The following is a 27,671-nucleotide window of genomic DNA, read 5'->3' on the forward strand; positions in this document are numbered from 1 at the left end:
GGCCCCGCAACACCCGTCGCCAGGTTAGCCGGGGCGGTTGTGCCTGTGGCACCCTCCTGGCCCGCATGTGGGGATGTGTTTTGGGGGGCAGCCGGTCCCTCAGGCTGCCACCTTAGCATCCACTCGCTGACGGAGCGAGTCAAATTCGCGGCGCAGTGTTGCCAGGCTCTGAGCGAGGCTTTTGACTCGTCACCTGGATTTAGCGGCGCTTGGTGGGAAAGGCTCCAGCTTCCCCTTCTCTCTACCAACACGTTCCCTCTGTGAAAGTTGTTCTCGTGCCCTTTGCACCCCAGCCAGCTTTTATCCCCATTTCTTTAGAGGTGAGGGATGAACCAAGCCATTGGCTGAGCTGGAGGGAGCAGCCCAGCTCTGATGTTCGGGCAGAGCCAGGGTGAGCAGGAGGGAAGTCCTCAGAAAGTGGGAGGAAAGAGCATCCGCCACGCCATCAAGCTCCTCCGCTCTCTCCTTGAGCCACAGCCCAAGTGCATGGGAACCCCGAACCTCTTCAAAAAAGCCCTTTTGGGAGCAGATGGCTGGAAAACACCTTGCTGCTCACGTAAAACAAGGCAGCTGCCCGGGAGCTGGGGACTCCTGAGAGGCAGCGACCAGCGCAGGTGGTTTTACAAAGCACCCAGCAGCTCCTGACACTGCAGATGCAGCCCCAGCCTTGGCATCCCCCACACAAGGGAGCGGGGGATGCTTCCCCCTCGCCGAGGTCTCCCCAGAGCACGCACATGGACCCTGAGAGGCACAAAGCTGCTTCCCTGGGGATGCGTGGGAGAGCTCAGCACCGCTGGGGGAACTGCTGCGCCAAGCACGACGTCCGCGGCACGAGGCTTTCCTACGGCCAGGCGTAACCGCAGCAGAAACGCCTCCGGCGTCGCTCCCCAGCCGGACCCCGACCCCAGCCGCAGAAGGAAGAGAGCTCCCAAAACCCAGCAGAACAGAGGAGCCTGACGCGTTTATGGATGTACGTAGATATCATATATTTGTGTGTGTAACTATACATAGAGAGCTGCATACTTACACACCCGCACAGGTAAATATTTATAGATACTGACCTCTTCAGATTAAAGTCCAAGGCACTTTTTACAGTGAACAGGTTAAAGCCATAGTTTAAAACATGCCTGTTTCTGGGTACAGCTTGGGTTTATGGCAACGCTGTGGGGATGGGCCAGTCCCCACTCCCTTCCGCCCGGCCGAGAGCCCCGGCCACGCTTGGACCAGAAGGAGGGATGCGAGCCCAGGGCTGGATCCCGACCACAGAGACACATGAACGGCTCCCGCTGAGACCTCAGTGGGGGGAAGAACACTTTGGGCAGAAGAAGGAGCAGAGCTGGGCGCACGTCTTGCAGCACCCAGAGCACCGGAGCCCCAGGTTGAGAGCACCCACCAGGCGGGCAGGCAGTGCCGCGGGGCTCCCAGGTGGCTCATCCCACAGGAGAATAACAAATCCCATGGAGCAGCCTTTCCTCTTCCCTGCCAGAGACCCTCTCTGCTACTCCGAGCCCTCTGGGTGCCTTTGGGAAGGGAGCTCAGAGCCGGGAGAGGAGCTGGGACCAGTGTGGAGCCTTGCAGCAGCATCACGCCCTCCTCAAACCGCTGAGGAAAACCCTTCCCGCAGCAAACCTACCTGGTAGCCGTGGCACGGGGCTCTGAGGCGACTGGGAGATGCCGGGCAGAAGAAGCCCGAGGGAGAGCAGCGCAGAGGGCCAAGTGCCCTGGAAACCCCCAGGCACCCCCAGACTCAGCTGGCAGCAGAGCGGGAGGAACCAGTCCCTGGCCTCTGGCAGAGCCGTAACCCGCGGCTCGAGTCCCAGCTGCCTCCAACAGCTGCCCCACGAGTTGGGTAAACGAGTGGGGCAGGAACTGCCCCAGGTGGGCAATCCCAGGCAGCCACCGTTTCTGTGGGGGGATTTCAGGCCTGGGGCCAGCAAGGAGCCAGTGGCAGCTGGTTGCTGCCGGGACCTGACCCTCCCGGGTGTCACTGGCCTGGGAGGGTCAGGTCAGCACAGCTATGGCAGCAGTGACCACGGCTCTGACGGGGGGGAGCCGGTGTAGGGGCTTTTTAGGCTTTTGCTGGACAGAAGCAGCAGGAATTGGTCCCGTAGGCGCTGCTCGTTCCTGGCCATGGTCATGATCCCTGCGCGAAGGCTGGCTGGGAAGGAGCATCGGGGCTGCAAGAGAACATTTTTAAAACTTGTTTGCCCACAAATCTGCGTCCAACGGGGATCAGGGCCAGCAGCTCAGGGGCCAGAGGTAAGGGAGAGGTGCTCTCTGAGGCTCAAGGAGTTTGTCACCTGGGAGGCTGAGACGGAACGTTCCCTGCGACCTCATCGCATTTCCTTTTCATGCTCAGGGCTTTCGCGCCATCAGAGCCTGAGGTTGAAGGGAGGAAAAGCCGCAGCTCTCCAGGGCAGGGCATAAAGCCTGAATCGGACACGTCCCAGGCACGGCGGCTGCGTTCCGTCGGAGCAATTTGCTCTGGGAGAGCAGGATGGCTCCTGGGAACGCAGCCCTTGCCTGTGGCAGCGCAGGTCACTGGGACAGGGCTGCCCTTACCCCATCCCAGAAATTAGGCATTGACCTGAGAAGACAAAGCGAGTGCGCTAGTTCTGCCTGCCTCCTCCCGGGAGAACCCCACAGAGCCCAACTTTGGGGAGCCAAAGCAGGCGGAGAAGCCCTGCCTGCCTGCGTGTCGCCAGGCCGGACGCGGGGCAGTGCGTTCTGGCAGCCAGCGTGGCACAGCCCAGCTTTGCCAGAAAAGGAGGACGCTTGCACCCTCACCCTTTCCTAGGTACAAGTGATTCCCCCGGTTCAACGCCTGCCCGGATCCTGCCCGTGCCGGGGCAAAACCTGCTGAGAGCCAGGCCAGAGGAAGGAAGCAGCGTGCCCTACACTTCTTCCACGAGAGCCTCCATTCCGGAGCTCTTGCAGAGCTCGCGCCCAGGGAGCAGAGTCCCTGCTTCAGCTGCAGGAGACAACCTGGGGGGACATGGCTTTCCAGAAACCACTGAGACCCCGGGGAGAAAAGCCGGGGCAGACCCTTCCCTAGGGAGAAGCAAAGCTCTGGCGCTATCGGGCTACACGGGCCTGGACCTGCTAAAGGCCAGCGCCTGGGAAATGGGAACGGAAACCTGGGGGGAAAGGACAAGAAGCGCGGAGAAGCCTTTCTGGCCAGGGTTCTGCACCCTCCTCTGCCGCCCCAGGCTCCATCCTCCGTGGGAGCAGGGGCTGTACTCAGAAACAGACATTTCTGGCAGCAGGCTGGCATCACTGCCTGCTGACAAGGGGGTTGGGTACAAAACCATCATTGGAAGTTACAATAACCTTTATAATATAGCAATATATTTCATCGTTAAAATAAACTATTATGCTTTCCCCTATTGTTAAAAAAGAAGCGAGCAGTACAGAGACAAGATGCAAACCCAGGCCAAAGCTCCTTAAGTCTGGACAGAAGCGTCTGTGAGTTTGCAGAGGACGTGGTATTTTTCTGGCGTTTCTAGGACGTTTCCTCGCAGGCGGCGCAGGGAGGAGGTTTGTGGAGTGAAAAAAACCCCGAGGCTGTGGCCAAAATGAGACTGGCTGTGGCTGGGTGTGTCCTGGAGGGGTTCAGCCCCGTGGGCACGCGAGGTTGGATGCTTCCCGGCTGTGGGAGGTTGGCGTCTCTTTGGGATTATAACTCTGCGTCGCAGTTGTGTTCTTGTGCTTTTCCTCCACCCCGGTCACTGGTCCCAGCTCTTCTCTCTGCTCGTCCCGCTACCCTTCGGGGCCGCAGGCTCCCAAATGATGTTCTGAGGTGTGTAGGGAGCATCCTGCCATGGGGAGAGGGAGCTGCTGCTGAGAAGGGGGCACCCCCAGAGCCCCCGGGCACCCAGGGTCACCACGGGCCGGACGGTGCTGGGGTGCTAAAGGATCCCCCCATGCCTGCCCCTCACCGTGGCCTCGGGGCAGCTCCCTGCCCCCCCGCAGCAGGGCTGGGGCTAGTGGGGGGGGTTGTGCCGGGGCTGGCCTTGGCGGGGTCCGGTGGGCTCCAGCTCCCCGACGCCCCGGGGTACATCTCTGCGCCTCATCCCACCTGGCGCACAGCCGTTTGCTCCCGCACGAACCCCAGCAGAGGCACAGCAGCGTTTTTCTCCACCGGCTGCCCGCAGGCCAGTGGAGATGCCGCATTTCGGGCTCATTCTTAGAATTTGCAAGGTTTTCTCCACTGCCACGCTGGAAACCTCCTCTCAGAAGCCTCTCTGGCTGGGGAGGCCAGGCGGCCGGCACATGGCAGCAGTGGGGCTGAGGACAGGCCTTGTGGGGGGAGCAAGGGTCTCCCAGCCCACCCTGCCACGACACTGAGGACGAGAGCTCGGGAGAAGGGAAGAGCAGCTCCCAGAAGCCGAGCATCTCCCGCCAGCCGAGGACCAGAAAAGGCTGGCGGCCGTCGCCGCCCGCCCCCTCTCCTCCCCAATTGCCACGGGAGCCAGCATGCCTCGCTGCCCTGCTTCCAACGGGCTCGGCCCAACCGCCTCTGCAGCCACCCATTCTGCAGCACTCCCGCTGTCGCCTCGCAGCCTTCCTCCTCCTCCTCCTCCTGCTGCTGGCTGGGGCCAGCGAGGGGGAAGCGCTCCTCCCTAACTACCGCTTGTTTTCCACGTAACTTTAATTGCAGGGCACCGGGAGTAAACCACCCACCACCAGCAGCAAGCGGAGCCTTGCACAGAAATTCCCTGCCTACGCGCGTGCGCAGCCCGGCATTATTTGTGGAAGGGACGGGGTCACAGAGGAGAAGATCGCGGGCTGAGGGTACCTGGAGTAGCACAGTGACTGATTACAATTACCGACACTGCTGGGTGAGGTGTAATTAATATCACGGAGTAATTACACGGTTACTTCATCTGTTTAAAAATATATAAATAGCCTCTGCTGAGATTTAGTTGAAAGCAGCAAACGCCAGGCCCAAAGCTGGAGCCCAGAAGCAGGCAGGGCCCGGACACAAATCTGGGGCGGAAAAAGGGGGAAATGATGAAAGCAGAACAGAAAATGGCTGGTTCTAGAAGTAGCCAGGCAATGCCAGGGTACCTCAGGAAGCAGAACACAGGGAAAAAAAAAAAAAAAAAAATGAGCATGAGGGGCTGCGCCTCAGCACACACAGGCGGCAGCTAATGCCGAGCACGGCGCCATGGCCGAGACGGCGCTGGTTGGTGCTGCTGACCCCCACCAAGCCCAGCAGAAGCGGCACACGGCAATGGGCTTTGTTTTAAACAGATGAAGCGCCTGCTGCCCCCGCTACCGCATCACTTGCCAGCGAGCCCCAGCTCGAGCCCGGCGAATTCGGCTCTGCCGGCTGGGCTCCAGCGCAGCCGCTCCCGGTGCGAGCGGAGGTGGTTGTAGCTGATGGGGTTTTTCATCCGGCAGTCCTGAGGCCGCCACAAGGAGCCCATCGGCTTCCCAAAATGCTGAGGAGGGGCTCCCGGGCGGATGGCGATGTGAGTACCTGGAGACCTGGAGACCCCCCCCGGCGCCTGGGCTGGCCCGCCAGCCCTGTCATCGGCCGTCGCCGCACCGGCTGCGGACAGCATCCTGGTGCACTTCAGGCACTGCTTTTCCGGCTCTGGCACGCATCTCCAGGCAGAATACCACACCGAGGACCAGGAAGAAGAAGTGTCCCTTGTTCTGCCCGGGCAGAAAGCACTCACAGCTCCGGAGAGGCCCCTGGCAGGTTAGGGCCAGGCACCGTCGCCCGCCCGGCGACGCGAGGTGGGGTTCGCCTAGGTCCTGGTAAGGAGATGGGATGGAGCGTCGGCAGCGTAGGTCAGAGCCTGTGCAGGAAACCACCACGCTGGCATCCGCCCCGCGGGGCTTTGCGACGGTGAGAGGGGCAGAGGGCAAGGGGAGCATCCTGGCCCCCCCGGCAGGGTCCACGCAGGGGAGGAGACCCCTCCCTCTGGTGTCTCCATTGCTTCAGTGCTTCTGACTCATTGTTTTGTTTTGTTTTCAAATGTGAAGACCTGAGATTGAGCGTGGGTTTTCTGTCCGCCACCAGACACCGCGGTGCGGGCTCACCCGAGGTGTCGCCTCCCGTCCCCTTCCTTCACCACGTGTAGAGGCACCTGAACGGGGATGCTATTCCCGATACCAAGGCGTTGGCAAAGCTCCGAGCATTGCTCGGCACTGCCGGTCCCACCAGCTCCGGCCAAAGGGTCCTGGTGGCTGGTCGAGGACCAGACGAAAAATCCACGGAGACCTTGGGATCTGCGCGGAAACGCTTCCCCTGTCCGTGGGGGGCTGAGGGGGCTGCGTCTTAGCAGCTGCTTGAGCTCGTGTAAGGGGTGGGGAAGGAAGTGGAGCTGACCCCGATGGGGCTCTCAGAGAGAGGAGTTTGGGGGGTGCCCACCGGGACGCCGACCCCCCGCGCCTCCAAGACAGCGGCGAGCAGGCGCTGCTGCTGCTGGCGCAGCATGTCAGCCATCAGCAGGGGCAGGGAGTTGAAGCTGGCGCTGAGCTGCTCCAGCTTGGACTCCAGGCTGCCTATCTGCTTCTCCAGGTCCTCGCTGCGGTCGTTGAGCTCCGTGATGAGGTCATACATCACATTCTGCATCTGGGGAGAGGAGAGACGGGACAGCGGAAGGGTCAGCCCCGCGGCTGATGGCAGAGCCGAGCCCTCCGCCCCCTTCCTGCCGGTGGAGCCCCGAGAGCCGCCCCACCTCACCCTGCTCTGGGAGCTTGCAGCACACCATGGCCGCAGCTTGGCTTACCCCGGGACATGAAAATGAGGAAACCCTGCCTCCGTGCAGGCGGAGGGGAACGGGGCAGCTGGCCCTGGGCTGCCACAATGGTACCCCCGGCCAGGGCCGCAAAAGGGGGTGCAGGGAGCAAAGACCTTTCCTGGCAGCAGGGTGACGCCCCACCAGCCCCTGGCTTCTGTCCATGTTTCTGCTCCTGCCTGGCCAGGGCAGCCATCCCACGGCAGCTATTCCCAGCTGATGTCCACCGCGTCGGAGCGTTGTGCGGTCAGCCAGGTCCACTTTAGTTTTTCCAAGTGAAGAGAAACACTCGGGCAGGCTGGCTGAGGCGAGAGGCTGCTGCGGAGACTTGCCTTCGAGAGGTCAACCAGGGTGTTGGCTTGGTCACTCAGCTTCCTCTGCTCCATCTTCACGCTCCGCAACCTGGGGAAAAGGAAAGAGCAGGGCAGCTGCACCCCCTCCTCAGTCGCGAACCACGGCCGACATCCCAGGCAACGGGGGGTCGTCCCCACGCCCCTGCCCGGGGCTGGACCGCGATTCCCCCGGGGGTGGGCCTCAGCATACCCCCAGACCCCGCGCAGCACACAGCCCCTTACTGGTGAATGGCTTGTAGGAACTTCCTCTGGTGCTTCCTGACTTTGGCATGGTCGATCTTCTTCAGCAGCTTGGTGTGCTTATAGATGAGCCAGGTTTCCCGCAGGACGTTGGCCGCCGCATTCTTGATCTGCAAGAGGAGAGTCGGCTGTGGGTCACCGGCTGTGCTGGCATGTGGGATGTCACGGAGACACCGGTCTGGCTCTGCTGCGAGCTGTCGGTTCATCAGCTGGTGCCGCAAGAGCATTTGACTTGCCCCAGCTCCCGCACCGTCTCCTGCACCTTTGTGAGTGATCGTGGGCAGCTCGAACGGGAGCGAGGGCCGGCAGAGCTGCCCGTGCTGCGTGGCGGGTCTCGGCCCCCGGTGCACCCACACCCCCATCCTGCCCTGCGCTGGGCTCCTCGCCCGCGTGCGAAGCTGAACCCTAAGCCTTGGGAAAAAGAAAAAAAATCCAAAAGTTTTTCTCAATTCCTGCGTCCATCTGCCACTCTTGGCAGGTCCCGGCTGGGCTGCCGGCACGAGGACACAGCTTCCGCAGGCTCCCCAGCTAAACCGCAGCTCTGCTGCTCCCTCCAAGAGGAGCTGGCCGCCTGGCATGGAGCCCACAGATCCATAACCACGGCTGGGGGAGTGGGGTCAACCGGCTGTTTGCTTTCCTGGCCACGCCGAAGCCCTCCGACCATCCCCGAGGCCTCAGGCCTCCTACTGGTGCACAGCTCCGCTCTCTTTGCCATCGTCCCCTATGTAAAACACCACCACTGGCGCACGGAGCCCGGCACATCGCGCGGTGCCGTCGGGTTGCCGATGCTTCGCCGCGATGCGGCTGCTGAGTCCAGAGACCCTTCCGCAGTCCCTGTATGAGGCTGGGGATGTGGCACCAGGCTCTGCCACGACCAGTGACCCCGCGGACCCCCCCGCCGCAGCCGCGGCCTCCAGGTCCCTCCTGGGGGATGGAAACCGCAGGAGCCTCCCGGCACGGCTCTCGTCTGCGGCAGGCGAGGCGGTGAATCACCAAAATCCGGTTGTCTCCCCATCACGGAGCTAAGCGAGATCATGCTCTGCAAGAGGAGGGAGCCTGTATCCTCCCAGGGGAAAAAACCCAGGCTTTTCCTCTCAGGGGTGCGGCCGAGCATCCTGCATCACCTAAATCCCTGACGCAGAGCTGGTGCCGTCTGCTTTCACCGCTGCACGTGCGCCTGCGCTGCATCCAAGGCACACAGACACCGTCCTCCACCGCAGCAGCTGCGGGACCCGCACCCAGAGGTGCTGACACCTTCCTCCCACCACGGCACCCCGCATCCCTAGCCCCTGCTGCCCCCCGCCCCCGCACCTTACCCGCTTTGTCAGCTGCGTGTCCATCATGAAGTTGTGGACGTGCTTCTCGGCCTTGGTGAGCTCCAGCTTCCTGGCCACCACGGCCACCACCAGCGCCGTGCAGCCGGCGCCCTGCACGGGGACATTGGTCAGGGAAAAGGTTTGTCACCCTCCAGCGCCCTTGCGCTCCCGCCCTCACCATCGCAACCCCCTGATTAACCACAGCCCCGCAGCCCCCCAGCCCACATCCTCCTAACGAGGAGATATCACGGCGCCTGTGTGTCCTCAAGCGGCTGAGGGCGTGCTGGGCAATTAACGGGAGAGGCCGGGGCTGATTTACGAGGTCAGTGGTGCCCTTGGCTCCCCGGCGCCTGTTAGGCACAGCTGGTGCCCTGCGGGAGGGGGAGCCCCCTGCTCCCGAGAGGGGTCTGGGGTGGGAGAGAGGTGGGGGAAGCACTGGGTGACCTGGGGGAGAGGGGGGAAGGGGAACCCCAAAGCGAAACCCCCCCCAAATTGCCGCATCTCCCAACAGCAACAGCTGGGAGCTGGCTGATCCCAGTGATTAGGGCCAGACCCACGCGGTAGCTGTCATCTCTGGCGCGCGTTCGTCTTTGGAAAGCAAAGGTGCCAAGCCTCTGCTCCCTGCAGTGCTCCGGCACTGCCTGCCACCGCCCGTACCAGATGAGCCGCTCCCTCCTCCCGGCACGCTGGCAGAGGCCAGCCGTCCTGGCAAGCACTCCTTAATTTATTAAAGAGTCATTAATTAACTTCATGCTCTGAGCCGAAGCCTTTAGCATCCCTGAAGGTCCCGCTGCGCGCTCTCAGCTCCCTCTTCGTCACCAGGCAGCTGCCCTCAGTGCTGCAGCTGGGGGGGCTCAGGGCAGCCCCCAGCCCCGGCAGTCACGGGGTCCCCATCCCTGGCGAGGGGGCTGTGCTGCCGGACGGGCGCCGGGAGCGGGACACGGTTTTCCGGATGGTGTCTCAGCTCAGAGTGACACCTGGCTGGGGGGAGCTCCGGGAGCCTGCGGCACTGGGACCTCCTCGGCCGAGCCGGCAGCAGCCGCGCTACTGAGAAACGCCGTGTCCCCCTCCCCGAAATGGGAGGTATTAATTTTATATTTTCTGCAAGTCTCTGATCTGTCTCATACAAGGTGGGGTGCCGCCTCAGCTGACAGCTCTTGCAGGGCGCAGAGGGCAGAGCCAAGCCCAGCCGGTGCCAGGCGCCAGCTCAGGCTGCCCCAACTGGGAACTGGGGATGGCTCCGTCCCCAGGACCTGGAGCCAAGCGGGGCAGAGTTGGGGCGCTGGGGCAGACCGGCAGAGGAGCCGTGGCCGTGGGGCCCCGGGAGATCCTTTGGCCGCGCCGGCTGGAAAGCCTCGCAAGCCAGGACATCTCCTGGATGCCTTGGAGCAGGTACGCGGAGGCCCCAGGGAACAGTGACCTTTTGGCTATGAGGAAATGAAGCCAGAGCAGAGCGGTGACGCCGGCGGGAGCGCGGGGGCGGAGGGCTCCCAGCTGGTCCTGGCTCTTGGTGGGAGCCGGCAGCATTTGGGATCGCTCCGGGCGATGGAAGCCAGGTGCTGTGAGCAGAGATGGCCAAAGGATGCTCTGGCGCCCCTCTGCTCCCCAGGACATCCCCGACCCCGCGGCGGTCCAGCTTCCTGCTCCCTCACCGAACGCGGCTCCAAACCCACCCCGAATTCACCAGCGGGGACCGCAGGGTGGGGGACCGGCTGACATCCCACACTGCGCCCCGTGGGACCGTGACACCTGGCCCGCACCATCACCTCCGTAACCAAACCGCCACGTCCCACTGATCCCTGAGCTCACAGGAACTGCAGTTACAGCTCTGCTGGCTTCCAGGCTGCAAGGCCTCGGAACCGAAGCCGTTCTGCCTCGTGCATGGACAAGCCAGCCTGGAAGCGGGTCCCCATAAAAGCTGGTGGCCCTGCTGCCGTGGCGAGGACAGGCAGAGCCCGTGGGACGGGTGAGCAGCTCGACATGGCCCTTACCATGATGCCGGTGAGCAGGCAGACGCCCTTCCCGCAGTAGGTGTGCGGGACCATGTCGCCGTAGCCGATGGAGAGGAAGGTGATGGAGATGAGCCACATGGCCCCCAGGAAGTTGCTGGTTACATCCTGCTGGTCGTGGTACCTGCCAAGGAGACACGGGCATCAGCGTCGCAGCAGGGGACGGGGGCAGCTGCGGAGACCAAGGGGGTCACCTGGGCCCGGCGGCTCCTCCGGCACGAGGCTGTGCTGTGCCGGGGGGACGGGGATCAGTAACGCGGCAGGACGCCCCATAGCCGCAGCGCTTGCACAACTTCTGGCGCAGAAAAACCCACGTGGACAAAATCAGAGCAAAAACTCAACAGAAGGCTTCTGCTTTCGGTCAGAGCTGTCACCGCATCCCAGTCCCGCCGCCTGCGTCCCCGGTGCCATGTGGCATGGCGGCGACGGGAGAAATGGCTGCAGCTCGGCAAAGCCCCCGACTGCGTCCCCCTCCACGTCCCCCTGCCGCCGTGACTCAGGCTGGGCCCTGGGCTGGTGCCGTCAGCGACCCCGGCAGAATGGCCAGGGCCGGATCCTGCCAAGCCTCCGGCACGCACTTGGCTCTCAGAGACGTGGAGGAATGGCTCATGCGCTCGAGACAAAGCACACGTGGAGCCACTGCGGCTTCGGGGACGCTGCAATCTTTCCGCGGCCGTGTTCCTGCCGAGCTGCGAGGTCAGCGACTGGCCTGGCTGGCCCGGCAGCCGGCTGCGGCTCTTCCGGCAAATACGCAACCGGGGACCCCGGCTGCCTCCGGCTCTCCAGGGCTGGCGTGAGCCTGGCCGAGCCACGCAGGGATGCTTCCCGGGGGACGCAGCGCTGGCTCCCGCGGCAGAGCAGGGGCTGGCCCAGCCCGCAGCGGGACTCAGCCCCAGGCCTCACAAAATCGTTAGAGGGAAACCAGATGGAGCTTTTGGCAACCCCCTGCCCCATTTCATCCCAGCTCCTTGCTCCCGGAGCAGTTGGATTTTCTCCTCTTCCGAAATGTTTTTTCCCCCCCGAGACTCGAATGAGATGCTGGCACACGAGAACATGCCCTCAGCCCCGGTGAGAGCCACTGCCGCGCGCCGGGCAGAGCTGGCCAGGGGAGCCTGTCATCGCGGCCGTGGCGGGGCTCCCCAAAATCCCGGCAGCGGCACGCACTCCCCCGTCCCAGCCAGCCTGTTCCCCCAGGAAAGGCTGAGCACAGCCTGTTCCCGCAGGATATGAGCTCTCGAACTGTGGGACGACCCCGGGAGCATTGTGCTGGAGAAGGGGCTTACTGCACAGCCGGACAGACGGACATTTCCTCTTCCAAGAAGCACTTTGAACAGAAGGAGCTGATAAATGGAGGGGCTGGCACGGGCAGGACAAGGGGCTGAGGCTCACACCGAGGGCCGCCTCAATCGCTCAGACCCCAGGGCCAGTTTCCATCGTCCCGTCAGCCCCGGCACAACCGCTTCTCGCCGGTGGGGCTACCCAAGCGTCGCCCAGTCCGGCGCAACGCCGTCGCCGAGCAGAACACAGCCACGCTGGGATGCTGCAGCAGCGCTGCTTCGGCCACACTGACCCCATCAGTTTGGGCCAGGGCCGGCAGCACCCTCACCCCGGGGAGCGGAGCTGGCTGCACGTGCAGGCACACGTGCGAGCCGTCAGGGCGGGCAGTGCTGCTGGCACGGCAGGCAGCTCTGCGTGGCGGCCGGGCGAGCGGGCGAGGTTGCTAAGCGACTCGCTGCTTTCGAAGAGCTGCAGCCCCCCTGGCACACACCGGAGGACGCCCAGCAACGATGCTGAGCCCGTGGGCGCTGGGGCGGCCCGCCGTGCCGAGGGGATGTGCCGCAGCCAGCCCACCCGTTGCTTGGAGTGGCACCGCCATCTCCAAGCTGCCCAGTGCTGGTTGGAGACGGCCCCGCAAGCCACAGCAGACCAGTTTCCAGTGCTGGTGCAGCCACCCGCCGTCACTGGGGACATGGCCTGGGTGATCCTTGCAGAAGCTGTGCAGCACCCAAGGCCGGTGCGCACCCCAGGACGGTGCACCCCTCAGGGATGGAGCGTGTCTGGGGGGTCCTCGGCAGCCCCCGGCTTGGTGTCTCCCCAGCCCGGCTGCGTTCGCGTCTGCCACTGTCGACAGACGGAGGTGGTGGCAGCTGCGGCGCCGGTGCTCTGCAGCGCCTTGTCTGCGTCATTTCTGGGTTGGTTTTTTTTGGTCCCTAATGGTTCTTTATTTACATTTCGTTTCCAGCTGAAGCCCCTCCGGTGCAGAACCAACCCCCCGCGCGTCCCTGGGGACCCCGCCTGCTCCCCGTGGAGGCACAAACACAAATCTCCCAAACGCGCTCAAGCGGCACGCGAGCATCCAGCGCACCCCGGGAGCGCCGCTGAGGGAGGCGGGAAGGCAAACGCGGGCTGTGAAACCTTGCACAATCAGTGTGCCGCTCCTCGCCTCTTATAGCCCCCGAAACGGCAGCCAGCGTGCGGGGTCCCACGCCGAGGAAGAGGAGGGGTAGCCTTCCTCCCGCCTTGCAAGTGCCCCGGCAGACCTTGGGTGCGCCCCTTTGCACCTCGGCGCCAAGGATGGCGCAGAGCTGCCACAACGACTCGAAGGGATTTCACGCGGCTCAGCTCATCCGCGCACACCACATCACACCGCGTGCGCACCTCGGGCTCGCTGCTGCGGACCGGCTCCGGGGCAGCCAGCCGCGCTTCCATGGCGGCTCGGCGTTGAGCTCAGCCTCCTGGGGACGGGGATGACCCCGCGCTGGGACCTGCACTCCCTGCCCCGGCCTGGACGGGCGTTGCCAGCACCTTGTGCCGCCGTCAGGAAGAAAACGTCTCCAGCCCAGCGCCAGGGCGGGCAGGGTGCCCCGCCACAGCCCCTCATCTCCCCAGGAGGACAATGGGGTGCAGGCGCATTCCCGAGAGACGGAGGCGCGGGGGTACCCCCTGGAGCCGGTCGCCACAGCAACCCCCACGCCGAGCACGCTGATGCCGGCATGATGCCACCCGCCAGTGGGTTTGTCACAGCGACGTTGTCATGGCAGTCGCTCGCAGCGACGCCAGAGCCCAAGCCAGGTGCTGTTGCTCGCCAGCCTCAACAGCACCTCTGGCCTCTCCCCAGCTCCCCGCGGCCCCCACTCGCCCTCCTGGGGCTCTCGCGCCGCCTGGCACCGTGCAGCATCCCCTCCCAGCCGGGTGCTGCGCTGCCAGGACAGGGCTGGCCCTGCCTCCGCCTCCTGCCCGCGTCGGGGGCTCGACGGTGGGAACACGCGACTGCCGAGCCCCCGGATCTCGGCTTCCCTCCCACAGGGTGCTGGGACATCACGGCTCCGCTGAGCAACCTGAACCGCCACGCACCCCGCATTGCTGCGCGCCCTGAGCCGCCGCGCGTACCGAACCGCCACGCACCCCGCACTGCCGCGCGCCCTGAGCCGCCGCGCGTACCGAACTGCCACGCACCCCGCACCGCCGCGCGTACCGAACCGCCACGCACCCCGCACTGCCGCGCACCCTGAACCGCTGCGCGTACCGCACCGCCACGCACCCCGCACCGCCGCGCGTACCGAACCGCCACGCACCCCGCACTGCCGCGCGCCCTGAACCGCCGCGCGTACCGAACCGCCACGCACCCCGCACTGCCGCGCGCCCTGAACCGCCGCGCGTACCAAACCGCCGCGCACCCCGCACTGCCGCGCGTACCGCACCGCCACGCACCCCGCACTGCCGCGCGCCCTGAACCGCCGCGCGTACCGAACCGCCACGCACCCCAAACCACCATGCTGATGCCACACATCCTGAACTGCCGCACATCTTGAACCACTGCACACCCCAAACTGCCACACATCCCAGCCCACTGCACATCGCAAACAGCTGCGGCTCCCGAACCACCCCCTGCAGCCCCAGCCCCTCTCACCTCTCGCACACCCGGACCGTCCACGCAGCAATGATCCAGAGGGAAATGCTGAAGACCAGCAGCACCGTTCCGGGGCAGATGGTCATGAGAGTCTTCATGACGAAGCGGGTGTTGAAGTTGATCTTATTGAGCGCCCCGATGCTGCGCGAGGAGGCGTCGGTGAAGAGCTTGCTGTGCAGCAGCATCACCCGTGCGATCAGGTAGAGGCGCAGGAACATGGGGATGGACAGGATGATGTCCACGTCCGCCTCTGCCCGAGAAGGCGTGTAGGAGAAAGCCAGGCGGGCTGTCCAGAAAAATTTGTACTCCCCGGGGATGGGGTGTATGGCACAAACCAGCATCTCCAGGCTGATGTAGAGGATGCGCTCGTACGTCATCGCTATCCGCCAGTCGTCAGCTCCGTTGTCAATCACAAAGAGCTACCAGGATGCAAAACCACACGGTTACCGGCGGCCCTGGCCTGCCGTGCCCCACCAGCATCCCACTACAGACAGCGGCATGGAACGACACCAGAGCGCCGCAGAGCCGGGGTGGCTCCGGCCAGGAGGGCTGGAGATGGATGGGGAGGAAGAGGTGGGACTGAGCCTTCGCCATCCCCGCCGCTGCTCTGCCTGCGCTGACCGGGGACGGTTACAGTGCCGGGGACACCCCAGAAAGCTTTAGGGTGCCCGGCCTCGAGTGCACGCCCAGGCACGGCATGGGTCCCGCTCTCCGGCTGGCAGGAGCCCAACTCCCGGCACAGCCTCCCTGCCTGGGGCACAGAGACGGGAGAGCTGCGGTGCCACAGAGCGCCAGCACGCATTACCTTGGCCCCTGCGCTGCTGCTGGCGCTGCACCCGTGTCACTGACAGCCACCGCACCCTGAGCGCCAGGCAACTTTTGGGGAGGGAACACCACAGCTGGAGCACCCGCTTGCTGGCTGTGATGGGATCCGGTTGCCATAGCAACCGCCGGTTCATCCTGCATTCCAACTCCTCTCCCACTGCCAGTGAGGTCTCTGCTGGAGCAAGGGGGATGGCTGTTAGGGCTGGTCCCCCCGGAAGGCCGCCAGACGCCCGGGGGTCACCCGCCCTGATAGCCTCAGGACGGCCTGCCGAGGCGGGACATTGGCTCGTCCCTGCCATGACGGGGACACTGGTGTCACCTACACTGGGAACGCACTCAGGGTCCCTCTGCGAGCAGCGCTTGGCAAAGACGCCGCTGGGAAGGGATCCAAGGGGGACGTGGCAGCCGGCGCTACCACCCCCGGCGTGTCCTCGACCCTGCGAAGCATGGAGCCACCCCGGCTTGGCCCGGGGGCTGGGAGCCCCCGCGGCCGCTCCAGCATGGGCAAAGGGTGGGAGCACGGCCCTGGCTGGCGCTGCACCTGGGAACAACGCTCTTGCCCTGCCGGAGGCCTCGGCACACCTGCACCAGCCGCCTCACCGCCACGGCGCAGCACGGCACGGCACGCAGGGCTCTCCCCGGGGACGGCGGGAGCTGCTGGGGTTGAGTCACAGAGCGGCCGTCCCCAGCCACCTCCCTTTCTGTTTGGAAAGCTCCGCTCCTTTTAGCGGCTTTGTTTGGGAAATTGTTTATAAAAACGCTCCAAGCTGTCAAGGGAGATCCTCAGGCAGTTAGCAAGCTGACAGCCCATTCCTTCCTGGAAAAGGGTGTTAAAAATAAACAAATTACCGAGAGGAAAAAGGCAGGGAGCCTTTTGACTGCGTGTGGGGGGTGTGCAACGGGCCAGATCGGGGAAGCGAAGGAGCGAGGATGGGGGGTTCGGGCAGGTTCCCCCTGCGCCGGCCCCTCTCAGCCCTGCACCTGCGGCGCACCGCTGCGCATCTCCATAGAAACGCAGCGCGGTCCAGCGGTACCCGACGGGGCATCCCCAGCACCCTCAGCACCGGCTCCGGCAGAGGAAGGAGCAGCCGCATCGGCCGCTGCAGCTCCGGACAAGCGAAGCATAAGCAAAGCCGCCGAGAAGCTGCACGGGGGAAAAAACGCTTCCCCTGCAGCCCGAGCACCCAAAACCCCCAGCTGGAGCCGGCAGCCTTGCCAGCGCTGCGCCCCACCACGCACCGCGGCGGCCCACGTGGCGCTGGCAGGGGACGGTGCGCTCCGCACCAGCCCGGGGCATCCCGAGGGACAGATCAGAGCCGGGGCGCCGAGGCCGGTGCCGCCGGGGGTGGATCAGCCCCTGCCCGCGGGTGCAAGGGAGGGCGAGGACCCGGCGGCACAGCCGGCGGCTCTCTGCACGAAGGGCGAGCGGCACGTGCAGCCAGCAGCAGCCCACGGCCTCGCAGCAGAAGCTGGGAAGCTGGGGGCATCGTGTTCACGCCATGCTGGCCGGAGGGCGGTGGGCTGGGGGACACCCTGGGGACCCGCCACCGTCCCGCGAGGTGACAGTGGGTGTACCGGGGAGGGGACAGGCAGGACCCCGGGAGCTGGACCCAGGACTCCGGGCACAGTGATGCCCTGGCCCCAGAGAAATCAAGGCAGAGGGAGAGCTGCAAAGAGTTGCCAAGAGTTCGGCAACGAACGCAGCTAACGCCGAGCGGAGCGGCTGAGCCTTTCCTGGAGGCCGGGGAAGCCAGCGGTGCCACGGCGAGGGCAGCACGGCCCCCTCCTTGGGCACGAGGGAGGAGAAGCTGAGGATTTACAGCTCCGTCAGCCCCGCTTCCATCCCCGGCCGGATTATCAGCAATCCCTTTATAAGCACCCCAGAGATAATAGGGCGATCAGCAGCCAGCACGGCTTTGTCCGGAGCAAATCAAGTCAAACCGATCTCACTCCCTTCCCTGCCAGCGCAACCAGCCCAGCGCTGCAGCCAGGGCCACGTGGCCGGACCACGGCGAGGTTCAGCGCGTGCCCGGGGACCAGGAGGGACGGCAGCAGGGATTTTGGCTCCGGCCACGCGGCTGGAGACTGCGTTTGCACAACCCGCTCCCAAGAACAACAAGTCAGGAAGGCCACACGCGTCAGGGCACGGCCCACCCGGCTGACCCCAGCCACCACTGCCGCGGGGTAAATATTATTCTAGCGAGAACCAGAACTCTCAAACATTTACTTTGAGCAACCCACCGCCGGCCTTGGGCCCCGCGCGGGCAGGCTGAGCCGGAGGGGTGGCTCTTGGGAAGGTGTCGGCAGCTCCCAGCCGGCAAAGCCGCCCCGGCCCCCAGCCTCAAGTGGGACGGGATGAGGTGGGATCTTCGGGGCGGCAAAAACACCAAGCACCCCAGGCCAGGAGCTCCAACGTCCCTTCCTGGGACGCTCCTTCTCCTGCCCGGTGATTCGGTCCCTGTACCATGCTGGCAGCGTGCCGAAGCCAGATCCTGCAGAGAAGCGCAGCCTTCCTGGAGCAAACCGGGAGGCCTTTCACTTCCCAGCAAAGCCTGGGGCGGGCAGGGAGGAAGAGGGTGGGCAGCCCTGATTAGGAAAGGATTTCACAGCTTTCCTTGGCACCTCAGCTGGTCCGAGCCCTTCCTGCCCACAGCCTCCCCCAGCCGCCAGCCGCTCCGCCAGGCACCCCGTGTCCGGGCAGAGCCCTCGCTGCCCCCCGGGACCCCTCGCTGCTCCCCGGGACCCCTCGCTGCCCCCCGGGACCCCGGCGAGGAGGGAGGAGGGCTCCACGCCGGCTGCGAGCTCGGGTACTGCGTCCCACCAGGGCGGCCGGCAAACCCCACCTGCCCCAGCAGCCCCTGGCTCGGCGTCGGCAACAGCGGGACCTACCTGCACTTCCCGCGTGTGGTAGGCGATGATGAGGCCGAGCAGGATGACGGTGGAGAGGCTGATAAGGCATTTCAGGGCCAGAGAGAACATGGAGTCCTGCAAGGCGAGAGCACGGCGGGCGTTAGCGGGGGACGCAGCCACGGGACCCTGCCAGCGCCGGCTGCAACGCCAGGCTCCGTGCCCCCAGTGCTGCCCCGCTCCGCTGGCACTTCGGCCGCCCCAGCTCCCACACTGAGCGGCTCGGCACGGCAGCGAGGGCACCGGCAGCACCGTGGGCGAGAGTGGCCCTCTCCCGAAACATTTTTATAATCCGCTACTATTATACCCGGTATTATGGCACTCCAATGGATGGTCTAATTAGGTCCTCTTGCTAATTAGCTCTATGTAAATTAAACCAGCTCCTGGGACACCACCAGGTAGAGCAGGATTCACCATCCCCTCCCACGAGCTCCGCTCCAAACCCCGTTTCAGTCAGTGGCAAGCTCACACTGCCCCTGGCCATGATCCGGCCACGCTGGTGCTGGGGCACCCGCCGAACACTGGCAGCCCCTCGCCGAGGTGTGACCTCCAAACCAACCTGTCCTGCCACCGCACCCGTCCCACACTTGCGCCCCAGCCCCAGCACACCGAGACCCGGCACGCTCGTGGCACGCTGAGATCCCAGCATGCCCAAGTCAAGCTGAGACCCAGCACGCTCATGACACGCTGAGATCCTGGCACGCTCCAGGCACACCGCGCCCATCCTTCGCTCCCCAGCGCACTGGGCTGCCTTCGGCCTCACTCCTCTCCCTCTCTCCACTGTTCCCTGTCCCCGCCAGGGTATTTAAACCTGGAGAAGGGACTCTGCCACTGAGGCAGTGGCGCATTGTTCACGACTTGGCTCCGGCTGCGCGATTGTGTGGATACAATGGCTGGTGCTGAGAGAAGTGCTGGGGACCAAACAACGGCTATTAATAGGCAAACTCCCGTGCCAAAGTTGCTGCGGCCAAACCCTTCTTGGGGGCACGAAATCCCAAAGTGCGGGGACACCACGGGGCCGGTGGGACCCACCGGCCCTCCTGGCACGCATCATCGGCAAAGGTCGCCACGCACCCGCCGCGTCTGCCAACACCACCCGGCAGCACCGGGTCCGGTGGGACCTGGCAGGAAGAGCGGCTGCCCGATCCCACGCTTGCGGCGAACAACAGGGAGAGCTCGGCCGGCCACGCCTCAGCACCCACTCCGCTCCGGCACGCATCCACGGTGCAGGTGGCAGGATGCTTCACGCCGGTGGTGCCACCCTGGGAAGTGGCGGTGCCGTTGCCGGGGGTTGCAGAGGCCCTGTCCTGCCTGCAGCCAAGGGCCAGGCGGGCAAAACGCGGTCACCGCATCCTCGCTTTCTGGCTGCGGCCTGGGGAGCGCGCGGCGGCGCGGCGGTGGGGCAGAGCTGGAGCCAGGCCAGGGCCGGCAGCACTGACGTCCCCGTCCACACGACAGCTGCTGACCCCGGCCCCAAGTGCTCCTTCAGTCACAGTCGCGTCCCCGCCAGCGAGCTCTGGTTTCCCACCGGGAGCCACTGGAGCGGGGGGATTTATAAACGCTCGCCCACCGCCACAGCTCCAGCCAAGGGCCTGGGGCAGCCGGGAGCCAGGGGACCCCCCTCGGCACCCCGCGGTTGTCGACATGAGCATCGCGGCAAGCGGCAGGCGCCGGGGCAGGGGTCGAGGCCGCCGGCGGTTTGCACGGCGGCGGCGCTGACTCACAGGGTCTCCCCGGCTGACACAGCAGCTCGGCACACCGGGGCCAGCAAAGCATGGCGGCAGCGCTGCCAGACGCCCGACGAGGGCGGCCAGCCCCCACGGGCACCGGGCACGCCGGCCCAGGGAGCCCGGTTGGAGGCCACGGCTCAACAGGTAGCGGGCACAGGTGGGGGACGGCGGCTCGGCCTTGCCGCCACCGAAGGGGAGTGGGAGCCACAGGGGAAGAGGCTTGGGCAGCGAAACGAGGCATTCTCCTCCCGCGGCAGAGGAGCCAGGGACGGGGGCTCAGCACCGAAGCGTCCGTCCACCTTGGCCGGAGCAGAGAAACCTGCTGCCGGCAGCCCCCACACTCCCGCTGACGCTGGCAGCTGCAGGAGCCCCCCGCCGCCAGCCGGGCACCTCCGTGGGACCCCCGGCCGCATCCCTGCCTCCCTCCCTCCACCTGCTCCAGCTCCGCTGCCTCCTCCGCTCGCACCGCCCTCCCCACTGCCCGCGCCGGGTAAGGGCAGGGAGTGGCGAGCAGCCCCTTTCCACTCTGCTCCTTCCCCTCCGCTGGTGGCACCCGGAGCCCCACTGGCCGCCCCCCGGCCCCCTCAACAGCGCCGTCCCGCTGACGCCCATGGGTGCCACGCGCGCCCTGCCGGCGCGGGTGCCGATAGGTATAAATAACATGACAGATGTCTGTACAAAGAGTTATTCATATCGCTGCCAACCAGCACAGCCTGGGAGCAGGAGCTGGAAGGGGCGTGGGGGGGAGAATTATAAATAAAAGACACCGTCCTGCAAAAAAAAAAAAAAAAAAAAAAAGAAAGAAAAAGAAAAATGGAAGAAAAGGGTGTGGAGGAGGAGGAGGAGGGAAAGGAGAGCTCCGACGCACCGCCAAGGGCACAGTGCCTCCAGGAGCCTCTGGCCGGGCTGGCGATGGGCACCGCAGACCCCAACCGCTCAGCCACGATCTGGTGCAGGTTGCACCCCAGCACACGCCAGCCCCCGGCTCGGCGCTCACCGTGTCTGACACCTGCGGCCGCGGCACCGTCATAAGGCCCCCGGGGCCACCACGTTGGTCCCCAACCAGCCCGTATGGCCCCGTCCTTTGCCGTACAGGGCAAACGGCCAGGCGCCCACCCCGCCAGGCACCGTCCAGCCCCCCCAGACCCATCAGTACCTTGGAGTAGAGCCCCCAGGAGAGCTCGGTCTCGATGACCATGACGACAATGCCGAACATGCCGAAGATGAGCGCGTAGTCGCTGAGGCGCTTCCTCTTCTCGAAGAGTGCCCGGCGGTGGCCCAGCCGGTAGCCAATGTTCTGCGCCTTGCGCTTGGGCCCCTTGGCGAAGGCGGCGGGGGCCGGGCGGGCAGGCGGCCGGTCGGAGCGGTGGGCGGCGGGCGCGTGGTTGTCCTCGCGCGAGACGACGATCTCGGGGGTTCCGCCGGCGCCGAAGAGCTGTAAGGGCTGCGCCTCCGGCTCGGCCTCGATGAGGTTGCGGCGGGAGGCACTGAGGCGGCTGAGGGGCTTCATCACCCCGCCGCTGTACTTGCAGGAGCTCATGGCGATCTCGGTGAAGGGGTTGCTGTCGCGGCGGTGGACCAAGGGGCTGGGCTGCCGGTGTTTGCCGCTTGCCGGCCCGGACCCCGCCGGGTGGTCGCCGAGGTTGAGTTGGCTGCCGTGGCGGGAGGAAGGGTGGAGGGCGGCGGGGGCGGCGGGAGGAGGAGGAGGAGGGGCCCGTAACGACCCGGGCGAGGAGTGCAACAGGCTGTGCTGGAGCGGCGGCAGGGCGGCGGGCGGCGGGGCCCGCTCGTCCCCCGGTACCGGGCAGGGGCAGCGGGCGTCCTCCTCCAGATCCCCCACGCCCGAATCGTGGTGGTGATTCCCCGGCGTTTCCATACCGACGCCCGCCGCTCACCGGGCCCGCGCTACCGGCCGCCGGTTCGGCGGCTTGGGGCATGAATGGGCGCCGCGCGCTCCCGCTCCCCGCCGCCGCCCCCGCCGCCGCCGCCGCCGCCGCCGCCGCTGGCCCGGCCCCGCCGCGCCATTGGCCACGCCGGGGCTCCCCGCAGGCTGACATCATCCCCGCACCCCCCCCAACCCCGCGCACCCCCCCACTCACACCCCCGGGTGCCGCCTTCTCGGGACTCCCGAGCGACCCCGCGCCGCTCTCAGCCCCGCGCCAGGGCGGGGCAGCGGGCACCCCGCGGCCCCGGCAACCCCCTCCCACCACCTCCCAAAAAATAGCCCCGAGGGGCGCGGCCGGAGCTGCGGCTAAAACCCCAAATCCCCCCTCGCCCCCGCCAGCTGCCGCGGGAGAGGAGCAGGCATTAGGGCGGGAGCGGCCGCCCAGGACGCGGATAATCCACCGGGATCGGCCGCCGGCAGCTTATTAAAAATAAGGGACGAAGCGCCCAGCTGGCCGCCCCCCACCCGGGCAGCGGGAATTAAACTGCACCTCTGACCCCCGCCCCCCAAAGCTGGGCGGGGGGGCGCAGGCGGAGGGGGCATCGCCCACGTGCCCCAGCTCCATGTCCCCCAGCCCCACACAGGGAAATGAGACGCAGACCCGGGGCGGCAGCGGTTCTCTGTGCGGGAGCTTTATTAGCGGGATGGGGGGGGGGACACGGCGGGGGACGTGGTCCCCAAGGCCCAGCCACCCGAGGGGGTGATGGAGCTAGAGGCAGCCGCGCAGCGACTGCAGCAGCAGCTCCAGCTGCTCGTCCAGGCACCGCTCGTCCCCGTCGTTGGTGATCACCCAGTCGAAGGCCACTCCTTGGTCCAGGCCACACTCGGACTCGGTGTCGTCCACCCCTGGGGATGAGCAGGGCCCAGGCGAGACCCCCGAGGCCACTCAGGATCCGTCCATCTGCCCCCCACCCCCCTCCCCCAGAGCTGGGGGGCTTCAGCTAAAACCTGCAGCTCCTGCAGCCAGCGGAAGGTGGCGGGGGCAGCAGAGCTATGCCCACGCGGCAGCCCGGGGTTTGGCACCGTGCTTGGGGAGAGCGGCGCTTGCTCACTCACCGGCGACGAAGACCCAGTTCCTCGTCTTCCTCGTCTCCTCGGAGGCCACCACCCGCACAGTTTGCACCACGTCCCCATAGACATCCCGGAACCACTCCACGTCCGACAGGCGCCGCGCGTCGCTCACCACCTGCACACGGGGGCACCTCCAGCACCGGCCCCGTGCCCCCCGCGCCCCTTGCCGCCCCACACCACTCACCCACACTGGCTGCGCCGCCCCCTCCACCGCCATCCTGCAGAAGAAGCCGGGGTCGGCGCGGCGCCTCTCCTCGCCCCAGCGGATCATGGCCTGTCGGTGCTCCTCCTTGTAGGCGCTGGCATCCAGGAGCCGCTGGAAGTCCAGGCCGTGCTCCTGCAAGGAGAGGGGATCAGCGGGCACGGCTCGTGCCACGCAGCACGGCGCGGTATGGCAAGGCTTGGCTCAGCACAGCTCAGTGCAGCACGACGGTGCAGCACGGCATCGTTCGGCGCGGCACGGCACGGTGCAGCATGGCACGGCGCGGTGCAGCTCGGCACGGCACAGTGCAGCATGGCACAGCGTGGTGCGGCACATGCAGCACGGCACGGCACGGCACGGTGCAGCACGGCACGGTGCAGCACATGGCACAGCGTGGTGTGGTGTGGCACACGCAGCACGGCGCGGCGCAGCTCGGCACGGCACGGTGCGGCGTGTCACGGCCCGTCCTGGCGCGGCGGGACGTGGCGCGGGTACCTTGGCGTACTGCTCCTTGAGCGGCCCGGAGAGGCGCAGGATGGTGCAGATGTCGGGGCCCAGCCTGCGGGAGAGGGGTCGGCGCGGCTGGAACGGGCACCGGCACCGGCTGCCCAGCCCCTCGGTACCGGCCTCGACCCACTCGGTACTGGCCCCGCCCCCTGGTCCCCGCCCCGTACTGGCCCCGCCCCCTCGGCGCCTGGTCCCGCCCCTGTATTGGCCCCGTCCCCCGCGCCCGGCGCCGGTACCGGCCCCGTCCCGCCCCTGGCGCTGCCCGGCCCCTGTACCGGCCCCGCAGCTCCTCGGCCACGAAGTCCTTCCCCGATTTCCTCTTCCCGCTCAGCACCAGCACCGCGCGCGGCGCCGCCATCCGTCCCGCCCCCCTCCCTGCGCGCGCGGGCGGAGCCCTATCCAGTCCCGCCCCCCCTTCCCCCCCCTCCGCGGGACAGCCGAATGGTACGGCCCGAGGAGGGGGGCGGGACGTCGCCACGCTGACTCCGCCCCTCAGGGGCGGGGCGCCCGCTTCGCAGCGCCCCCTGCAGGGCGGGCCGGCACAGCGCGGGGCCCCGCTCGGCACCTTACCCCCCCGGGACGCCCCCCCCCCCTTCTGCCTCCACCCCCCCAGCACCTGGGGCGGCTCCCCCCTCGCCCCCCTTTTCCTCCCCCGTCCCCCCATTTGCCCCCAGCACCACCACAGCTCTGCCCAGCGGTGACTTTATTTTCCGGTGGGGGACCCGGGGGGCCCAACGGCGGCCCCCAGCCCCCCAGAAACGGCCGGCAGGGAGCCCCCCGCCGCGGGGCGCTGGGCGAAGGCGGCCGGGGGGCGCAGCCGCCCCGGCTCTACCCCCCCGCGCCACGGCGCCACGTGGTTCTCCGGCCTCGCTCCTTCCCGGCGGCACTGCGAGAAGGGGGGCCGCGGTGGGGTGCGGGGGAAGCAGGCTCGGCCCCCCCAGGACCCCCGACCCCGCACGCTCCGGCGCACCTGCCGTCCCCGGCGTAGTGCCGCAGCACGTACTCCTCGAAGCCGTCGGCCGCCTCCTCGTCGCCTCGCTCCCGCCTCGCCAGCTCCTCCAGCAGCTCCTCCACGTCATCCACGAAGTCGACAAAGCGCAGGCGGTCATGGGCGAAGGCGCCGTTGGCCCCGAAAGCGCCGTCCAGCCGTGCCGCCAGCCCCCCAAAATGCCCCCCCCAGCCCAAGCGCCCCATGAAGGCCTCCAGCAGCCGCAGGAACTCTGCTTTCTGCACCGGCTCCAGCGCCACCCCCAGCACCTCCCGCCCCTCCTTGCGGGCGCAGTCAGCCGCCCCCGAGCAGCCCTGGGGCGCACGGTAGCGGTTGAGCGGGGGCGGCTCGCGGGGGCCGTGCCGGGGGGGACCCCCAGACGGTTTCCCCCAAGTTTTGGCCGGTTTGTGCTCCCGGGGGGGCCGGGGCTCTTTGCCGTGCCCATGGGGCACGCTCCCCTCCCGCGCGTGGGGGGCCTCCCTGGCGCCGTGCCGCTTGCGCCGCTTGCTCTCCTTCTCCGCCTTGAACGGTTTCTGCCGGGGCACGGGGAAGGGCTCGGCCGCTGCCGCCTCCAGCTCCCGGCCCAGGCGCCGTTCCAGGGCGCTCAACTCCTCCACGAGCCCCTCGAGCCCCCCGGGACCCCTCGCCCGCGCCAGGGCACCCGCCAGCTCCTGCCGCAGTGATGCCAGCCAGCCGCGCTGCTGGGCACCCTCCGGCCGCGTCACGTCCTCGCTGTGGGCCGCAGTGCCAGCGCCGGGGGGCCGCTCTGCCGTCGGCTCCCCGGCCCCGGGGCTGCCTGCTGCCTCCGCAGCCCGCAGGCGCTGCAGCTCGGCCCGGGCGTCGCGGAGCGCGGTGGCCTCCCGCTCCAGCGCCGCACGCAGCTGCGCGTTCTCTGCGGTCAGGCTCTCCTGCTGCACCCCGGCCGCCGCCGCCTTGCCCTCGCTCTTCCGCAGCAGTGCCTGCAGCTCTTCCTTGTGGGCCTGGGGGCAGCGAGCGGGGGCTGTAAGCCAGGCGGGACGGGGAAAGCGGCACCGGGACGCAGCCCCTGGCTTCCCCGGCACGGGCGCGCTGCCCACCTGCAGCTCGGCCTGCATCAGCCGGATCTCCTGGTTCTCCTTGGCCAGCTTGTCCAGGAGCAGGCTGACGGCCGGCACGCTCCGAGCATCCCCGGCGTCTGGCGGCAGGGGCTTCTGCTGCGAGTCCTGGGGAACGGTAAGATGGGGGGGGGCTGGGGATGCTGCCAGCGCCGGGGCCCCGCTGCGGCCCCCCCCTCCTTACATCGCTGTCGGCGGGCAGCAGCGACTCCCGCTCCCCGGCCGCCGCCCTCTCCGCGGGACCTGGGGAGGAACCGGACGGGGACGTGCGAGCGAACGTCCAGGCTGCGCCTGGGCAGCCCGGTCCCCCATTCTCACCATCCGCTGCCTCGTAGATGCCACCTGGGGGACGAAGGGACGATGAAGGGGATGCCGGGACCCCCGCCCCGGCCCCCGGCACCCCCGCCCCAGTCCCTGGGACCCACTCACCGGAGATGGCCAGCAGCCCCACGGCCACCAGCGCCAAGGCGCCCAGCAGGCACTTGCTGGTGCTGAGCCCGTCCTCACCGCCCGTGGCCCGCAGGCCCCGGGGTGGGGCAGGCGGGGGTCTGGGGAGGGGCTCACAGCCCCGCCGTCGCCGCAGCCCCTCCACGTCATCGTCGCTGCTGGTGCGGCTCCCCTCCTCCGTCGCTGCCCCTGGGGAGGGACAGGGGGACCTCCAGGGAGGGTCCGCACCCCCACCCTGCCAGCGCAGCCCCCCTGGCTGCTCCCCTGTGAGGGTCCGACCTGCGTCGGGGGTGTCAGGGTGGGGGTCCGGCTCAGCCTCGCCATCGGGCTGCTCCCCGCCATCCGGCACGCCGGGCTCCGCGGAACCATCCGGAACGGTCGCGGCCTCAGCATCCCGCCGCTGCTCCGCACCCTGCGGACACAGGCGCCGGGGTCCCAGGCGTCCCTGCGGGGGGAGCGGGACCCCGGCCCCCGCCCCGGTCCCTGCTCACCCCAGGCGCGCCGCCCGCAGCGAGCAGAGCCTGGCCAGGGGAGGCGGCGGCGGCGGCTGGGGAGAAGGAGAGCGCGGCAGTGAGACGGCGGCGTGGGGTGGGGGGGTGACACCGGGGCTGCCCCCTTCCCGCGGCCGCCGCCTGCCTGCGCCGGTGTCCCGGGTGCCTTCCTCCTCCTCCTCGGCCTCGTGGGTGACAGAATCCGGCTCCGGCCCCACCGTGTCGACAGGCAGACCCTGGGCGAAGGAAGGGGGGGTGGGGGTGGCGCTTTCGGCCCCGAGCCCCCCCCGCCACCCCCCCCCCGCCGTCCCGGGGGTCCCACCGTCGCGGCCGCCTCGCTGCCCGCCAGCACCCAGCTGCTCTCCGAGTCCCGGGGGTCCCAGGGCTCCGCCATGGCCTCGGCCCGGAGCCGCCTGCAAGGAGACGGAGGGGCGGCCGCGGTCCCGGATGCCCCCCCCCCCCGTCCCCCGGGGTATTTTTAGCCGGTTGATGCCGCCCGGCAGGTGGGGGGGGGGGGGCGGGGCCCGATGCGGAGGCACCGGGCGGGGATAGCGGCGGGACCGGAGGGGGGAGGGCCCCGGGGAGCCCCCACCAGCCCCCCCAAGAACCTGGGACCGGCCCCGCCGGTGACACTCGCGGCACCGGGTGATGCCCGCAACCCCCGGGACCGGCCGGTACCTGGTGCCGCTGCCGGGAGCGGTCCCGCCCGTAACTCCCCCCCCCGCCCCGGAACTTTCGCTCACCGGGAACTTTCCCCGGTGCCAGCCACCGCACTCGGGAAGGGGCGGGCCCATGACGCCAGCAGCCAATGAGAGCGGGCGGTGGCCGCGACGAACCAATAGGAGAGCGCGGAAGGAGGGCGAGGGAATGCGGGGCCCCGC

At 67.4% G+C, this 27,671-nt stretch overlaps 3 protein-coding genes across 3 annotated transcripts; all 3 read right to left on the bottom strand.

The window, feature by feature from the left end:
- Positions 1 to 969: 969 nt before the first annotated feature.
- KCNN3 (potassium calcium-activated channel subfamily N member 3) lies at positions 970 to 21,984 on the bottom strand. The gene is made up of 8 exons (XM_086768346.1): positions 21,202 to 21,984; positions 18,298 to 18,393; positions 14,584 to 15,002; positions 10,656 to 10,797; positions 8,665 to 8,775; positions 7,331 to 7,458; positions 7,088 to 7,157; positions 970 to 6,589 (listed from the first exon to the last, which is right to left on the bottom strand). Exons 1-8 carry the CDS (start codon positions 21,919 to 21,921, stop codon positions 6,293 to 6,295), a joined length of 1,983 nt encoding a protein of 660 aa, XP_086624472.1. The 5' UTR covers positions 21,922 to 21,984; the 3' UTR covers positions 970 to 6,292.
- Positions 21,985 to 22,601: 617 nt separating this feature from the next.
- On the bottom strand, positions 22,602 to 24,186 carry PMVK (phosphomevalonate kinase). Its single transcript, XM_086768310.1, has 5 exons — positions 24,046 to 24,186; positions 23,759 to 23,822; positions 23,246 to 23,398; positions 23,047 to 23,176; positions 22,602 to 22,836 (listed from the first exon to the last, which is right to left on the bottom strand). Exons 1-5 carry the CDS (start codon positions 24,126 to 24,128, stop codon positions 22,700 to 22,702), a joined length of 567 nt encoding a protein of 188 aa, XP_086624436.1. The 5' UTR covers positions 24,129 to 24,186; the 3' UTR covers positions 22,602 to 22,699.
- Positions 24,187 to 24,456: 270 nt separating this feature from the next.
- PBXIP1 (PBX homeobox interacting protein 1) lies at positions 24,457 to 27,584 on the bottom strand. Its single transcript, XM_086768123.1, has 11 exons — positions 27,581 to 27,584; positions 27,469 to 27,539; positions 27,113 to 27,203; positions 26,791 to 27,026; positions 26,579 to 26,711; positions 26,282 to 26,488; positions 26,171 to 26,194; positions 26,037 to 26,095; positions 25,835 to 25,960; positions 24,741 to 25,738; positions 24,457 to 24,656 (listed from the first exon to the last, which is right to left on the bottom strand). The coding sequence occupies exons 1-11, from the start codon at positions 27,582 to 27,584 to the stop codon at positions 24,599 to 24,601; spliced, it is 2,007 nt and encodes a 668-aa protein (XP_086624249.1). The 3' UTR covers positions 24,457 to 24,598.
- Positions 27,585 to 27,671: the final 87 nt, after the last annotated feature.

This window comes from Chlamydotis macqueenii, chromosome 28 (genome assembly GCF_036417535.1).
Source record: "Chlamydotis macqueenii isolate bChlMac1 chromosome 28, bChlMac1.mat, whole genome shotgun sequence".
Taxonomy (NCBI): domain Eukaryota; kingdom Metazoa; phylum Chordata; class Aves; order Otidiformes; family Otididae; genus Chlamydotis; species Chlamydotis macqueenii.